Here is a 14,962-nt window from a genome sequence, read left to right as displayed (position 1 = left end):
GGCATTTTAAAAGTTTTTAAAAGTGACTTTTTTAAATGTTAAATGCAAGAAAAATAGCGAAAAAAATCAGGATTGTCCACGCAGAGTACACGAGCACGTAAATCTACAAATCGAGGCAAGTGCGCTCCACGGTCAAATTAACAGAGGCCCCACGAAAAGGGGAGCAGAACGAAAAGGGGATCTGCAAAAAGGGGATCTGCGAAAAGGGGAGATACGAAAAATGGAGATACGAAAAGGGGAGCAACGAAAAGGGGAGCTGGCACTGTGCCAAACGCACAAAACGCAATTTTTCTCACGCAACGCACGTTGATTTTTGAAATTTTCTTCTAGAGGATACGCTTAACAGCACGCGACGCGTAACATCGGAGCATCGTTGTATCGTTTTCTTCGAGAAAAATAGCGTTTGGCACAGTGCCAGATCCCCTTTTCGTTAGCTCCCCTTTTCGTATCTCCCCTTTTCGCAGATCCCCTTTTTGGAGATCCCCTTTTCGTTCTGCTCCCCTTTTCGTGGGGCCTCAATTAACACACTCCGCCTCCAAAAAGTTGGTTAGGTATATACAAGGTAAAAGTTTAAAATTTTTAAAAAATCAATTTCGGCTTAAAAATGATTTGAAAAAAACAACGGAATACATTGCAAAAAAGACGAAAAAAATAAAAGGCAGGTTTTTTTGTAATGTATTCCGTTGTTTTTTTCAAATCATTTTTAAGCCGAAATTGATTTTTTAAAAATTTTAAACATGATCTCGACGTAAAAATCATTGAAAATAACCGAAAACAGCAAAAAAAAAAAACAAAAAACCGGAAAATTAATTGAAAACGTTTGAATGTACGATTTTTTCACCAAAAACCTAACGAGACCTAACGTTTTGAGGCGGAGCCCGCGTGCCCATGGAGCGCACTTGTGCTTCGATTTCAAAAGGCGCGTTTTTTCCTATAATTTACATATTACACACATGTGGTAAAAAAGAAAATAATAAATAAATTGGATAAATAAACCACTGTTTAAATTTTCGAGCATAAGCTTAAAATGCATATAATTTATCAATTAAAATTTGGTTTGGAGTGGAGAGAAAAATAATTATATAATTAGTGAAGAATTGAGATAAAACGTAATTAGATTCGATAAAAAGAGAATTTTTGAAAATGTTGTTGAGATCCCAGTTTACAGGTCGGCAGAGGGAGAAGGAAGAGAGAAAAAATCGATATTATACGGAAAGAGATATAATTTATTAATTGTTGCGGATTCCGAGACTTTGCTCCAGCTCGGCTCGTTTTTGTTGGATTTTCTGATACATGTACCTGGAAAATACAGAATTTTGGATATAAAAATGATAAATTATTAGTCATTTGTGAATTTTTTTGATATTTTTTTCGCCAAAAATACGGAGAAATTTAGAAAAATTGTGCAGCCTTAAGGAGTACTGTAACTGCAATTCATCGTTTTGGAATTTTTCCTCGGTTCTTTAAAAAATTTTTTATTTATTTTAAAACTATAAACAAATGTTGACAAATCGCTGAAAATTCCGCAAAAACGAGGAAATTTTCGGCAATTTTAAACATTTTTAGGTTTCTATTGTTAAATTTGAGTTTTTTCTATAAATAAATATATTTTCAATTAGCTTATGAACATACCGTGATACACCTTCATCTGTATCAGTTGTACTGTACGTTGTCGCATAACGATCGGATTCTCCATCACCACTTGATTCTGTTAAAGTCTTCAAGTCAGAATTCTGGCTTACAACCCATTTCTTGATGAATCCACTGGGCTCGTTCGAGAAACGAAGGAAGAAATCACGACGCAGCTTCATCTCGTTTATTTGATCTACCAAGTCGAATATTTTTTGATCAAGTAGTTGAATGTCGTTCGCATTTGTTTGATTGTGAACGAAATTTGCCATTTGTTGTTTGACTGGATCCTCGAGCTCGACATCTGAAGAAAAAATGAGAAAGAGATTTTTACAGGAAAAATTGAAAAACTAAAACATTTTCAAACTTCCGGTCTTAAAAAATCTAGAATTAATTTATAAAGTTCTTACCAATATCATAACAAGCAGAAGTTTTATCTTGACCATCATCAGGCCGCTGAATAATATGATTCAAGACTAAAGGATCAGGCTGTTGCAAGAGTTGATGAAGTCTTTGAGGAATCTCCATAAATCTCATCTTGCTCACACCAAAACATTGCTCCAAGAAAAGATCATTATTGATTGTATCACGATCCTGTGGATCTTGAAGCTTGTGAGTTTTGATGTACTGCCACAGGGCTTCAATAATTCTCGGACGAGTTTCTGCAGCAATTCCGAGAACTTTTGCAAGTCTCGGATGAAGTTTAAACTTCATTGGCTGATAATCGAGTAGAAGAAGGATTGTGCATTTAACGGGACGATCTCCGGGGCGCTTCACTTGAAATCCGTCAGTTTCATTGGTTTGTGGAGTACGGTGCCACTCAACGAGATGGTTGTCTGGGCCATATATATCTTTATCCAGCTCAATAACTAGGCTTTTGAAAAATGAACTGAATTTCCGTTTTGGAGCTGGACGGGGATTTGCTCCAACTGTGGGATGTTGCTGTAACAGAAAAAACCAATTAATTTTAATGTGTTAACTCAATATGTCCTACCATATCATCTAAAAGTCGTCCTTCAACACGTAATTCCCACATAGGAACAGATGCATCGTCGCCTTCCTTCTCTGGTTCTTTTCCAGCTATAAATGTGTGTGATATGTATATACGAAGACGTTTCTTGATTTTTTGGGGTCTTTTCAGAGCTTCTTGAACATCAATCTTCTTTCTTGTAATTGTTGAATCAAGCTTCTGCTCAAATGCTAACAAGTCCATATAGGCTTGTGATTCGGGAACCAGTTCGCGAACCTGAAATTATTTTATTATTTTTTTAAAGGAAAATTCGAAAGTTTTCAAGTATATTTACCTTTGGTTGAATTAATTTATCGGCATATCGCTTTTTCTTTTTCGGAGGCTGTGGGCCCCGGTTTCCCTGTATTTGAGCGGTTTGTCCAGGCAACGGCGCGTTAATCGGCCGACGTACTTGCTGTGGTGTTGCCTGTAAATCAAAAAGGTATTTTTAAAAGAAAAACGATTTAAAAGTTTACCGGATGGTTGAATCTTGGCCCCTGCGGAACTGGTGGCCGCGCTTGAGTTTGCATTCCTGAAAAATATGAAGATTTTTTCAAAACAAATAGCCAGAAAGATAAAAATAATAAGTTATTTGTCTTAAAACATGTTTAAACACAAGAAAAATGAAGCGAGAAATTATTCAAAAATGAGAGAAAGTCGATACGAATACGGTACTATTTTAAAGGCGCATGCAGCTTTTGTTGAAATCGTGACGAGACCCGCACCGCATCGGGACAACTTACCCTTTAATGTGTGTTTCTATTCTTTTTTTTCTTTTTTTCAAATTTAATTCGAGTTGTTTTCCTTTTTAGAATCAATATTTTTCTTAATAATAATTAATTAATTTTAAAATAATGAATTTCTCTATTCTTGAAGTGAAAAATAATTAATTATTAAGGATACGACAACATTTAATAGTATTTTTTCTCAATTTAAAGGGAAAAAAAAATTAAAAATCCTAATAATTGTTAGATGTGCAGCCAGAAAGAGCTAGAGGAGCACACGGAGCGGTGTGAGTGTTCATTATCGATTTTCTCTGCCCTGCAAGGCCGCAATGTTCGTTTTCTAGGCCAGCATTTATTTAACGTTTCCAAATGTCTGACGATTTCGTAAATTAATGTCAATTATCCAAGTATAAATGAAATAATTTTTAAATAATTCCAGATGAGCACACTATCGGTCTTAATCGAAACATCATCTTGCTCATGGGGAATGCTAGCAAGTGCACACGGTGATCGAACAATTGGAATTATTCTACGAGCAATCGTATGTTTGATTTGATTCCGCTAAAAGATTTCATCAAAAATTTTATTTTTAGGTATCATTCTGCAATGCTCATCTAGGACAATCTGCAAATAATCAGCTTCTAGTTTTTGCATACGGACGAAATGTGGATAACAAAATGATATATTCTTCTACAAGATGTGAAGATCGGAATGCTTCGTTTCTTGTTGTGAAGCGTTTGCGGGAACTATTGAGTAGTGATGCATTAACTAATGATGCAACTATTGGAGCACCTCTAGGACCTGCCTTGGCTCATGCTTTTTGCCGTGAGTTGGAGGAACTTCCAATTAACAAAAAAATATATAAAAACGGAAGCTATATTTCGACATTTCAGATATGAAAAAAGACAGCCGAGTAGTAACTGCTGATCCATGTGATGATTCTCTTGGACCTCAGACTACATCAGAACAATCGGAAACCGCATCTGAAAAGGCTACGAATAGAGCAGTAGTGATATCAATTACTCCTATCATGGGAAGCGAACACGGATCGTTAATGAATTTGTTCTTCTCTGCTGCAAAACAGTCAATCTGCGTTGATGTTGTATCGATGGGAGATGATTTTACTGGTGGAATCCTTCAACAGGCAGCAGATATTACTGGCGGATCTTTTCTACATGCCAAAAAACCACAGACTTTATTGAAAATTTTAATGGTAAGTTTCACAGATTTTTGATCTTCATATTAATTATTTGATTCCAGACTAATATGCTAACCGATCCAACTCACCGTGCAGTATTCTCGAAGCTTTCTCATAATGTAAGCCAAAACCAACGACTGGAACCAACTCATAGTTTATAATTTTCAGTCAGTCGATTATCGAGCATCCTGTGCGTGTCATCATCAGCTTGTATCCTCCGGTTGGGTGTGCTCCATCTGTCTTTCAGTCCTCTGCCAATATACTCCAATATGCAAAGTTTGCAAAGCAGCGTTCACGATTGCCAATCTTCCAATCAAACCGAACAGGAAACGGGCCATCAGGAATTAACGTGTTAAACAATTTATTTATTTTTTTGTTGTTTTTAAATACCGGTTTAACTATGTTTCATGAATAAAAATATAACGTGAACTTACCTTGTTAGATTTTTATTTTTTTTTAAAACACGGTTTTCCAACTTCAAAATCAGTTAGTAAAAAGCTTATTGCTCGACAATGAGCGTACATCTAACAGAAGGCAGAAGAATCATTCAATACACAGGATTTGATGATATTGATGAGGAAGATGTTGAGGTAAGCAGTGGATACTGTATGTACAACTGATCTCTGAGCTGATTTACAGCCAAACGAAGAAGCTGAAGGTCCAGGAGGTGTTCACAAAAAGAGACGTGGAGCGCGAAAGAAGAATCGGCGGCAAAGAGTAATATTTTTGAAGTTATTATTACTCATATGTGAAGTTTTGTGGTTTTTGCGCGAGCCCTGGTCTCGACACGTGTGCGCCTTTAAGGGGTACTGTACCTTTCATTGCTGCGCACTTTTCAGTAATCTTTCATAGTTTTCGATAATAATGTTTTTAAAAACACATCAAATTTTAACGAACTATGAATAATGGGTACAAATTCCACAGCAACAAAATTTTGAAGTTACAGTACCCTTTAAAGGCGCACACCTTTTCGCATTAAACAAAAATTAGTCGTGGCGAGACCGGGTATCGTAGTTTTTTCGCAAAATTTTGCAGCTGAGTATTTAATAAAACAATAAATTTATTATGCTACAAATTGAATTCAGATGGAAGGCCTAGAAAACGTGGATCAGACTGTTGACTTGCAGTTGGTCACAGTTCCAAAGGTTGTACCATTCAGAGCTTCTAGACTTTTGCAGGTATTCTTTAATTAATCCCAACGAGACCTAAAGTCAAAATTCAGGAAATTTACGATCGTGAGAGGGTTCACGGGATGCGTAGAGATGAAGCCCGTCAGCTGCTCGAGGATAAGCTCCTGTTTCTAGAGGAAAAATCGCTCGAGAATTTGCATCTTCGTAGATTTTGTCTTGTTGTTCCATCTGATGAGCATTTTCAACTGGATGATGGCTCTAAAATTCCTTCGGAAATTGTGTCAATTTCTATGGAAAATGGGAAAATTAGCTCGATTTTGCGGGTTTTTCCGTCGAAAACTAGAAGCTTTGAAATGGAGAGTGTAGAGAACTTTCGTGAGTGTGAAATTTGAAATCAAAGTGAAGCTCCAACGCCAAATGAAAACGTCCCTTATATAATAATATGGGACTCGTTAGGTATTGGTTTTCCGCCAATACCTAACGAGACCAAAATTATGGGGGAGGAGCGCGAATGCCATTTAATTTCAAAATTCTGATTTTGTGCATCCCCAGAATACATTAAGCCTCAATGTTTCTCGAAATGAAATATTTAGAAAGTCACCGAATGCGTCGTGTGTACTGGAATCCATCAATTCCAAAAGATTCGAATTCAATGTTCCGCACGTGGAATCATTTTCTCGATGGATGCCTTCTTTCTCTACTCCTTGTGCCACTCAACAAGCTTACTCAAGTTCTAGAATTTTTGCGTAAAATCAACGAAATGCGAACTGTGATCAACAATCGTATAACCGTATCAATTTGTTTGAGTCGTGTGATTTGTGTTGAAGACTATTTGAGTGCTGTACAGAAAGTGATGAATACCCGAACTGTTGTGAGTCTCTAGATCTATGGATTTTAATGTATATTAGCCGTAAATATTTCTATTTCAGCAACTTGATCATATCCCTTCCATGGATCTTCCATCTCTTCACTTTGCTCTTGATTTTAGGTATATTTTTATTAATTTATCAATGTCTAATATTCTCTTATTTACAGCCGTTATCATATTCAATCTATGAATACAATTTTCACAGGATCAACGGAAATGGATAAATTATCAGATGAGAATTCTAGTCACGAATTAGTTGAATTTTCGAGCTGGTCATGTCACAGGGAAGCTCATATCAATATGGAACCAGAAAGTATGCAATTTTTTGGAATTTGTAATAATTTTTCCGAATTTCAGAATATCATCGAATTCTCCATTGGTTGTGGGATCTGAGTCCAGTGAATCCAGTAGATGAGGCAGAGTGAGTAGACGGTCCTAGAAAAGGTTTTCAAGAGAAATTTCAGGGAATTGTGCAACCACGAAGTTCCAACAGACACATACGACGATGATGATGTACTCACTAGAACTCCTTGAATGTTTCTTTTTTAAATTTGAATATGAAGATGAACCGATATACTTGCTTTTTATAAAACTAAATTGTTTCACTAGAGAAAAATAAATTAAAGCTCTTATTATCTCACAAAAACCAAAATTGGTATAAATATTGAATAAATAAAATTATGCTATTTATCGGCATATTAAATTTTTCAAATACTGCACTAGTTGATGAAGGTGTTGTTTTGAACCGGATATTAATTCAAATGAAATCGAATCATAAGAATCTTCAGAAAAAACTTGGATACGTATTCGAATGATCGGGCCAGGAACTTCACCATTCGGCAAAGGAAAGTACGCTTGCGAAGCGTTATCCCACGCATTTAAATTGTTCGTTGGTATCGATTCAGAAGACACAAAGTTTCCAGCGTCTGTGTATGAATCTTTTCCATCTCCAGCTCCAAAAGCTACTTGACAAGCCACGTTTGAGAAGTTCCACTTTGCTTTTTTGATGCTAGACTCTGATAGAATAGCTTTTGCTCTTTTCCGGGCTCTTTGATTTGTCCATGTCACACATTTGAACTCAGCAACAATAGCTAATGTATCTTCTTGCCTCAAACGTCCATTTAATATACTTATTTCCTGCATTAACCTCGTTAATCCAGGCTTTGGACATTGAAATGAAATTGGACGGTCCTGTAAACCAAGCGCGATTAATTTTTTTGAAGGAAAAAAATCACTAACAATTGTTGTAAGAGATACAGATTTTGAAAATGTCCATGCCAACATCCAGCGCTTCGTTTTTCCTTGATTCAGCACAGAAATCATAATTTTAACGTCATCTCCGAAGCGTTGCAGACGATTTTGCAGGGGCTTCAGACTAGACTTTCGACCTATCATTGTTGTGTAGATTCTGAAATGCTGTATAATATTCATATAAATATTAAAAAATTCGAAATTTACTTGATTCTATCCCGTAGAAGCACACTGTCATCAATAATCCTATTAACGAAAGCTACTTCGCCTCCATCAACAAATAATTCTGCACTTGAGGCGAAGGTAGCAGAGTGAGGAGCGGTTCGGAATTCAGAAGCAACACGATTTGAATATGTTTCCGTGGATGATGAGATATCTTCACAAAACTTGTCATCGCCATTTCCTTTTTCGAAAAACGGAGGATTACACATACAAAATGCATAATCTGTATCCGGAATCGTGTTGACTACATCCTACAAAACATTTTTTTTTGTTATAAATTAAATTAAAATTTAAAGTTTAATTACCATTAGCACTGTTTTAACATCGGGATTCACATGAACTACACAAATTGAACTGCTCAGCCCATTTTTTGCCACGTTTTCATGAGCTACACGAACTGATTTTTCATCTCCGTCAGTGGCAATGAACTTCCAGTTAAACTGCCGAGCTCCTATTAAAGCATGAATACACGATGTTCCGGTGCCAATATCAATACCAATCACATTCTTCGTTAGCTTATTCGCTTTGAGGAGATCATCGATGAGCAGGCAGTAATTGAGTTTTTGCGGAACACGTGGAACCAAATGTCCTGGTGGTATTTCGACCTACAAACATAAATATATATACATACATGGTTTTTTAAAATTAGTTTTCAAAAAGTTTCAAAAAACTTACATCTAAATTAAAATCTTTTTTCAGCAAAGTCTGAGTGAGACAGCGAACAGCAGCATCCTTTTTAAAATCGAACGTAACTTTTCCGTTGCTCACGTATTGACAAAACTTGCGGAACTCTGGATACTCCACTGCCAATGCTTTGAAATCCGGCGGCTTGTTTCGATAAGGGTTACGAGGATGCATCTCGTTGTTTTGTGACATCCTGAAATATAAAAGCATGATATATAAATAATGATATATATATTTCTTCAATTTAATTTATAAAATAGACGAGGAAACGACACATATTATATGTTTTCGAGGGTTTGAAAATACATAAATCCATAAATTCAAGAAAAAAAAACTAAATAAATCTCGTAAATCCTACCTGTGCAAACACCACACGGCGTAACATGCAGATCAGGCAGCGAAGTTGACGCGCAAAATATTAATTGCTTTTTTTTCTTTATTTTCTTCACACCGTTTCCGGTTTGTTTATTGAAGGAGCGATGTCGTTACGTGTTCAAAATATCCTGATTAATTCTCTACGCCAATATTCGAAGCAAATCTTAAAACCACCCGGTTATGCATCGCCCGAAAAAACCAATCACTTGAAGAAGTTTCTTGTGGACAAAATTCGAGTTTCCGGGCCGATCACAGTTGCTGAATACATGAAGACCTGTGTTTCCGCACCTCTTGTTGGATATTACGGACAGTTTTCGAAAGATCAGAAGGTTATCTCATCTCCAAATTGTCATTCTTTGTTAATTCAGATATTTTAAGGTATTCGGCGCTAAAGGAGATTTCATTACTTCCCCGGAGCTCACTCAATTGTTCGGTGAAATGATCGGAGTATGGTATGGATGTAAATTTACGAGGAAAACTGTTTATTCTTCAGGGTATTTCATGAGCTAGCAAATACGGGACACAAAGGATCATGGCAGCTCGTGGAGCTTGGACCTGGACGGGCTCAGCTGATGAATGATGTTCTGAACGCATTGGCCAAGTTCAACGACAAAGATGTGTCTGTTCATTTAGTAGAGACGTCTGATGCTTTAATTGATGAGCAAGAAAAATCATTATGTATTTATACGTCTAAAAATTCAATCGGTATCCTTTTGCAGGTCGAAAAAAACTTAAATTTTTATATATTTTCAGATACTCCATTCATCCGAAAAAACAAAACACGGACCGGTGTAAATATCTACTGGTACAAATCGATTGATGATATTCCCGACGGATTCACTGTCTTCATAGGAAACGAATTTCTCGATGCTCTTCCAATTCATCAATTTCATAAATCGGGAGACTCGTGGAACGAAGTTTACGTAAATCTTACGAAGGATGGGGATTTGTGTTTCATGAAATCTAAAGGAGAAAATTTACATACAAAGTTAGTAAAAAAAATCGTTTTTAAATATTTTTCCGATATATAAATATTTTTTTCAGAGGACTAATCCCTTCCGCAATTCGTGATGACTCATCTCGTGTAACATGGGAATGCTCGCCTGAATCTGGAACCGTTGTGAATCAAATCGTTGATAGAATTACAACATTTGGAGGATTCTCTCTTCTAGTCGACTATGGGCATGACGGTTCTCGAAACACGCATTCTTTCCGTGCATACAAGAATCACAAGCAAGTTGATACACTGGAAAATCCTGGATTGGCAGATTTAACTGCTGATGTCGACTTTGGATACTTATCGACTCTTGTCAAAGATCGTGTTGTTATCTACGGACCAAATGAGCAAAGGTTTAAAGGAAATTAAAGTTAAATTGATAATAATTCCAAAATTTCCAGAGAATTCCTTGCTCAACTTGGAATTGAACACAGGCTACGACGCTTATTGCAAGTTTGTAAGGACCGGAAACAACAAGAACAACTAATTGGTGAATTCTACCTTTTTAATATGTAAAACTAATTGATTTCATTACAGAATCGTACAATATGTTGATGGGCGATATGGGATTGAAGTTCAAAGCCTGGGCGCTATTTCCAAAAACTCTTGAATTCATTTTAGAGCAGAGAGGAGGCCCAGCTGGATTTTCAGCCAAAAAGAAGACAACGGAGAATTAAATTTAGATATTTTGTTATTGGAATGAATTAGTTTCTTTTATATTTTTATTTATTCATCTAAACATGGTTTGTATCCAATAATTTTTCAAGTCCTTGGTTTTATATATTTTTCTGCTTTTATTTGATTCTTTATTTTCAGGCATCCAGATTTTTGACGGAACTACGCCACAAACATGGTAATAAATCAAATTATAGTTTATTTTTTATCAATCAATAGTTGAACTTTCAGCTGGTGCTCCTAATCGGCGACTTCAACCTGCCTCATCGAGCAGCCAATATTTCGCCAAAGTTCCGGAAGCTTCTGGTTCCTAACAAGATGCAACATGTTCTGTGCACCGGAAATTTGTGCTCACGAGAAACTTTTGATTATTTGAGGTTTTTCATTGCTTCTCGTGTGTGTTCATTATAAAATTAACTTTTCAGAACCTTATCATCGGACGTACACATTGTTCGAGGAGAGTTCGACGACGAAACCCTCAAGTATCCGGACACAAAAGTGGTAACAGTCGGACAATTTCGCATTGGAGTTTGCCATGGTCATCAGATTATTCCATGGGGAGATCAGAGAGTGAGTTTTTTAGTTTTATCGTTAAAGGTGGTGATTTTTCTGTTTTTAAAATTTACTAAATTTTTCAATTTTACAACAAACTGAATATCTCAAAGTTATTTTTCTTATTTTAAATTTTTCAGATGCTCGAACTGCTGGCAAGACAACTCGATGTCGACATTCTTGTCACTGGAAACACCTACGAATGCAGTGCTGTCGAAAAGAATGGCCGATTCTTCGTTGATCCAGGAAGTGCGACCGGCTCATTCAGTGTCACCAAAACGGAACCAACAACCCCTTCATTTGCTCTTCTCGATGTCCAAGCCGACAACGTTGTCACTTATTTGTACCGTCTGATTGACGACGCTGTCAAAGTGGATCGTATCATTTACAAGAAATCGAAGACCACATAATACTATTTATATTTTTTCAATCAGTTTATTTTTATATTTATTTCTATACGTTCCAAAATCACTTCCACTCATCCCAGTTTTGAATTTCATGTGAAATGTACAGTGAAAAAAAAATTTATTATCGACCTTCCTATGTACATTTTAAATCCGATTTGGCAGTCAAACTGGCGTCGTATGATTGCTAAGAGGATTGTATGTTCCACTGATTCCAGTGCCCTCTACTAGTGATTGTAGTGATGAGCTCTTCTGAAAATGAGAAATGACGTTATTAAACTATAGTTTTGTCAGTTGCAGCAGAACTTACGGAAATTCTGCATTCACAATAGGATCCTGCGGTAAGAGTCACCTGGGTTTGAACTCCATTGTCGTTTCTGATTGCTTCGAAAGTTCGATGGCCTACAGAGCAAGTTGCATAACCTGAAATAAGAGTTATTACGGAATGCGTATTGCACAACACATTTGACGAGCAAAATATCTCGTAGCGAAAACTACAGTAATTTTTTAAATGACTACTGTAGTGCTTGTGTCGATTTACGGGCTCGAATTTCGAAACGAATATTCGAATTCGCGAAGATCTTTTCGAATAGTGTCAGTATTGACAAAAAGACGGCAACGGAGGAAAATCGAAAAGCCCGTAAATCGACACAAGAACATTTGAAGAGTTACTGTAGTTTTCGCTACGAGACATTTTGCGCGTCAAATATGTTGCACAATACGCATTCTCAGAATTTAGTGTAAGTACAATAGCATTTGATTGATTCAAACTTACCACTCAAACAATCGCTGTCAGTGTTATCGCAAACAAGTTCATTAATATACTGAGGCCTGTAATTGCTCGGCAATTGCCTCCAGACCCAACAAGAAGAACACAAAGACACAGTTCCAGTTGGATCCACTGATACACCTTTCATTGCACATGATATTGTGAAACGAGTTCCAATCAAGTTCGGGTCCGTATTGTTTTGGGATCCTTGAGTAATTGCTTGTCTTTTGTCTCGTCTATGTTTTCTGTCGCGTTTCTTCTTCTCTTCCTATAATTTTGAAATACTATAATTCACTCGAACCATTTCTGATTTGCTGAAATCGCAACAAAAATGGAGAAGTTGCTTTGAACTCCACCAACTCCACCTGATTGGTGTAATAGTGGGCGGAGCAAATCGTGGGCGGAGCAAAAAACTCGAGCAATTATCATTTTGGAGGAAATTCAAAATTCTTTAAAAATTTTCGTTCAATTTGAATGTAGAATATAGAAAATATTTGTTTCAGCTGAATTTAAATTTTATCTCAATTGAAAATTAAAAAAATTCTGAAAAAATGATTTTTAATGAACTAACCTCTTCTTTAGACTCGTCACTATCTGAATCGTCATCATCATCGTCATCGTCGTGACTTTCTGAAATTAATTTTTCATTTGATGAACAGTTTAGAGTCTTCCTCATTAAAAAAAGGTACATATCGTGAATTTCCTATAGCCTTTATACATATAAATTATTTTCAATGATGAAAATTTTAAACTAGCAAACACATACTTTTTTGCTGCTGCCTGGTAAATCCATATTTAGTGCAAGTTGAATTTGAATCAACTTGAGAAGCAACAATATCATTGATATCTTTTGCGAGAAGGCCGACCTTAAAAAAACACCGTAGTCCATTTTGAAATAACTCTTATATACATACTTTGAATGTTTTGAAACAGCTCCCCGCACTAACAACACTTAATAAATTGGTTCAAAAACTATACATTACTACTACAACAAAACACACAAAAACTGTTTTCTATAAACTCACGAACCATTGAACAAATTGGCAACCCCCTCCTAATCCTAAAGTAAATAAAAATCTATTTCTTGATGAGTAATGAAAGTAAATTTTCTAGAACTTTCTCCAATGAAAACTGACCTTTTGCAGCTGCTTTCTCATATCTTTTCTGCAATCCTGACATTCCTTGGTTACACATCCTACATCTGCAGTGCTGAATTTCTGGAATAAAAATTCATATTTGAAGTTGAATTTACCAACAAAAAAACCTGATTAGCAACATCATCATTAAGCGATAAATCTGGAAATGAGGCAATGGCTTCATCTATCGTGTCGGCTTGGAGTTTACTGTCATATCCCAAACAATTGAGCATTGATGGATCCGGTTGGATACATTGGCACTGAAAAATACATATTGTAATTTTTAATTGATTCCTACACAATGGTTTTAATTGCTCTGAAAGAAAAATTTAGATATGAAAATGAACATTTCATTTATTTGATGAATTTTGAATTTGAATAGGAATTTGAAAAAATTGATATTTTTTAAATATTTCATTTGTATTTTTTTATTCATAAAGGTGGAGTAGGAATGTCTTCAGTACACTTATAATGTAATAATGAAGAACCTCAAAAATTTCTTCAGATTTTTCAAAAAGTTCAGTCAAAGTATTGGTAAATTACTAAATGTTTCAAAAATCTGGGCATTCTGAATAATTGCTGCAGATTCGAACCCCTTTGAAAATTCACCTAAAAATAAATTGCAAAAAACTTAAAAACTCCTAGAAATTTTTTTTCATTTGGTCGATTTCCAATATTATTTGGAAGCTCAGTTTTCACCACTTTCTAAAGAAAAAATTTAAGAAAATTTTTGAAAGGTTTCACAATAATTGTTTTTAATCTTTTTAATTTAGCAGGAGTGGTTTTGAATAACTTTAAATAGTAAGTTAAGTTTCAGAAAACTTACAGTTTGACTCTCGACTCTACCAATTGCCAAATTAAATAAAAATAAAGAATACAGAAAAACCAATGCAATTCTATTCATTTTGACCTTTAAAAAGTTTAATTGAAAAAGAGGAAAAAAGGTTTTTTGATAGTTTAGAAGAGAAAGAGAGTAGTAGTCGAGCTAGTTTAAATACAGGGCAGTCTGCGCCTCCCGAAACAGTTAACCTACAGATGTTTAACTGTTTGCAGTCAATCGGATGTGTGTGTGTCGGTGTCTCTTTTTTCAAATTGAACACTAGATGATCTCTCTATGGAAAAATTGAAAAACATTGAATCATACGGAGATTAAGTTTTAATATAAACACTAAGTTTTACGAGTTGAACAAGTGTTTTCAGTTGGCATTTAATTTTGGAAAGAGTTATGAAAAAAAAAACTAAAATTTAGATTTTTTGTGTAAATATCTTAAAAATTTCGGACAAGTTTTAGTAAAAAATACAGATTGCACGAACTTATGAAAGTATCTATAAACAAAG

The 14,962-nt window shown here is 35.6% G+C and overlaps 7 protein-coding genes across 9 annotated transcripts; 4 read left to right on the top strand and 3 right to left on the bottom strand.

Annotated features, from left to right (window-relative positions):
* Nucleotides 1-1,025: 1,025 nt before the first annotated feature.
* ham-3 (SWI/SNF chromatin-remodeling accessory subunit 1) lies at nucleotides 1,026-3,170 on the bottom strand. Its single transcript, NM_066849.6, has 6 exons — nucleotides 3,115-3,170; nucleotides 2,934-3,065; nucleotides 2,624-2,875; nucleotides 2,040-2,571; nucleotides 1,633-1,933; nucleotides 1,026-1,299 (listed from the first exon to the last, which is right to left on the bottom strand). Exons 1-6 carry the CDS (start codon nucleotides 3,166-3,168, stop codon nucleotides 1,230-1,232), a joined length of 1,341 nt encoding a protein of 446 aa, NP_499250.1. The 5' UTR covers nucleotides 3,169-3,170; the 3' UTR covers nucleotides 1,026-1,229.
* A 632-nt stretch (nucleotides 3,171-3,802) lies between these two features.
* gtf-2H3 (General transcription factor IIH subunit 3) lies at nucleotides 3,803-4,986 on the top strand (the record flags this gene model as incomplete). Its single annotated transcript, NM_066848.7, has 5 exons — nucleotides 3,803-3,904; nucleotides 3,957-4,188; nucleotides 4,257-4,576; nucleotides 4,624-4,680; nucleotides 4,730-4,986. 5 exons carry the CDS (start codon nucleotides 3,803-3,805, stop codon nucleotides 4,907-4,909), a joined length of 891 nt encoding a protein of 296 aa, NP_499249.2. The 3' UTR covers nucleotides 4,910-4,986.
* A 46-nt stretch (nucleotides 4,987-5,032) lies between these two features.
* Nucleotides 5,033-6,984, top strand: ZK1128.3 (uncharacterized protein; the record flags this gene model as incomplete). Its single annotated transcript, NM_066847.3, has 8 exons — nucleotides 5,033-5,151; nucleotides 5,201-5,278; nucleotides 5,647-5,739; nucleotides 5,784-6,066; nucleotides 6,285-6,562; nucleotides 6,621-6,679; nucleotides 6,727-6,872; nucleotides 6,917-6,984. Exons 1-8 carry the CDS (start codon nucleotides 5,074-5,076, stop codon nucleotides 6,982-6,984), a joined length of 1,083 nt encoding a protein of 360 aa, NP_499248.1. The 5' UTR covers nucleotides 5,033-5,073.
* Nucleotides 6,985-7,084: 100 nt separating this feature from the next.
* On the bottom strand, nucleotides 7,085-8,915 carry mett-10 (U6 small nuclear RNA (adenine-(43)-N(6))-methyltransferase; the record flags this gene model as incomplete). Of its 2 annotated transcripts, NM_181931.10 has the most annotated exons (6): nucleotides 7,247-7,750; nucleotides 7,799-7,967; nucleotides 8,018-8,283; nucleotides 8,338-8,483; nucleotides 8,529-8,637; nucleotides 8,708-8,908. In NM_181931.10, 6 exons carry the CDS (start codon nucleotides 8,906-8,908, stop codon nucleotides 7,247-7,249), a joined length of 1,395 nt encoding a protein of 464 aa, NP_871660.1. The 2 variants fall into 2 exon arrangements, with proteins under 2 accessions (NP_001379069.1, NP_871660.1); NM_001392185.1 differs by having other exon boundaries at nucleotides 7,085-7,750; nucleotides 8,338-8,637; nucleotides 8,708-8,915.
* A 275-nt stretch (nucleotides 8,916-9,190) lies between these two features.
* nuaf-7 (Protein arginine methyltransferase NDUFAF7 homolog, mitochondrial) lies at nucleotides 9,191-10,804 on the top strand. The gene is made up of 7 exons (NM_066845.8): nucleotides 9,191-9,420; nucleotides 9,470-9,543; nucleotides 9,585-9,796; nucleotides 9,845-10,079; nucleotides 10,136-10,441; nucleotides 10,490-10,578; nucleotides 10,626-10,804. The coding sequence occupies exons 1-7, from the start codon at nucleotides 9,196-9,198 to the stop codon at nucleotides 10,763-10,765; spliced, it is 1,281 nt and encodes a 426-aa protein (NP_499246.2). The 5' UTR covers nucleotides 9,191-9,195; the 3' UTR covers nucleotides 10,766-10,804.
* An 88-nt stretch (nucleotides 10,805-10,892) lies between these two features.
* On the top strand, nucleotides 10,893-11,998 carry vps-29 (Vacuolar protein sorting-associated protein 29). 2 transcript variants are annotated; one of them, NM_001027817.4, is made up of 4 exons: nucleotides 10,893-10,941; nucleotides 10,983-11,140; nucleotides 11,189-11,333; nucleotides 11,456-11,998. In NM_001027817.4, the coding sequence occupies exons 1-4, from the start codon at nucleotides 10,939-10,941 to the stop codon at nucleotides 11,723-11,725; spliced, it is 576 nt and encodes a 191-aa protein (NP_001022988.1). In that variant the 5' UTR covers nucleotides 10,893-10,938; the 3' UTR covers nucleotides 11,726-11,998. The 2 variants fall into 2 exon arrangements, with proteins under 2 accessions (NP_001022988.1, NP_001022987.1); NM_001027816.4 differs by having other exon boundaries at nucleotides 10,905-10,941; nucleotides 10,995-11,140; nucleotides 11,456-11,848.
* T16H12.9 (uncharacterized protein) lies at nucleotides 11,735-14,656 on the bottom strand. The gene is made up of 8 exons (NM_066843.4): nucleotides 14,451-14,656; nucleotides 13,753-13,884; nucleotides 13,625-13,705; nucleotides 13,255-13,354; nucleotides 13,060-13,118; nucleotides 12,495-12,756; nucleotides 12,030-12,142; nucleotides 11,735-11,971 (listed from the first exon to the last, which is right to left on the bottom strand). The coding sequence occupies exons 1-8, from the start codon at nucleotides 14,526-14,528 to the stop codon at nucleotides 11,885-11,887; spliced, it is 912 nt and encodes a 303-aa protein (NP_499244.2). The 5' UTR covers nucleotides 14,529-14,656; the 3' UTR covers nucleotides 11,735-11,884.
* Nucleotides 14,657-14,962: the final 306 nt, after the last annotated feature.

The sequence above is a fragment of the Caenorhabditis elegans genome, chromosome III (assembly GCF_000002985.6).
Source record: "Caenorhabditis elegans chromosome III".
Taxonomy (NCBI): domain Eukaryota; kingdom Metazoa; phylum Nematoda; class Chromadorea; order Rhabditida; family Rhabditidae; genus Caenorhabditis; species Caenorhabditis elegans.
This window is presented reverse-complemented; position numbering and strand designations above follow the sequence as displayed.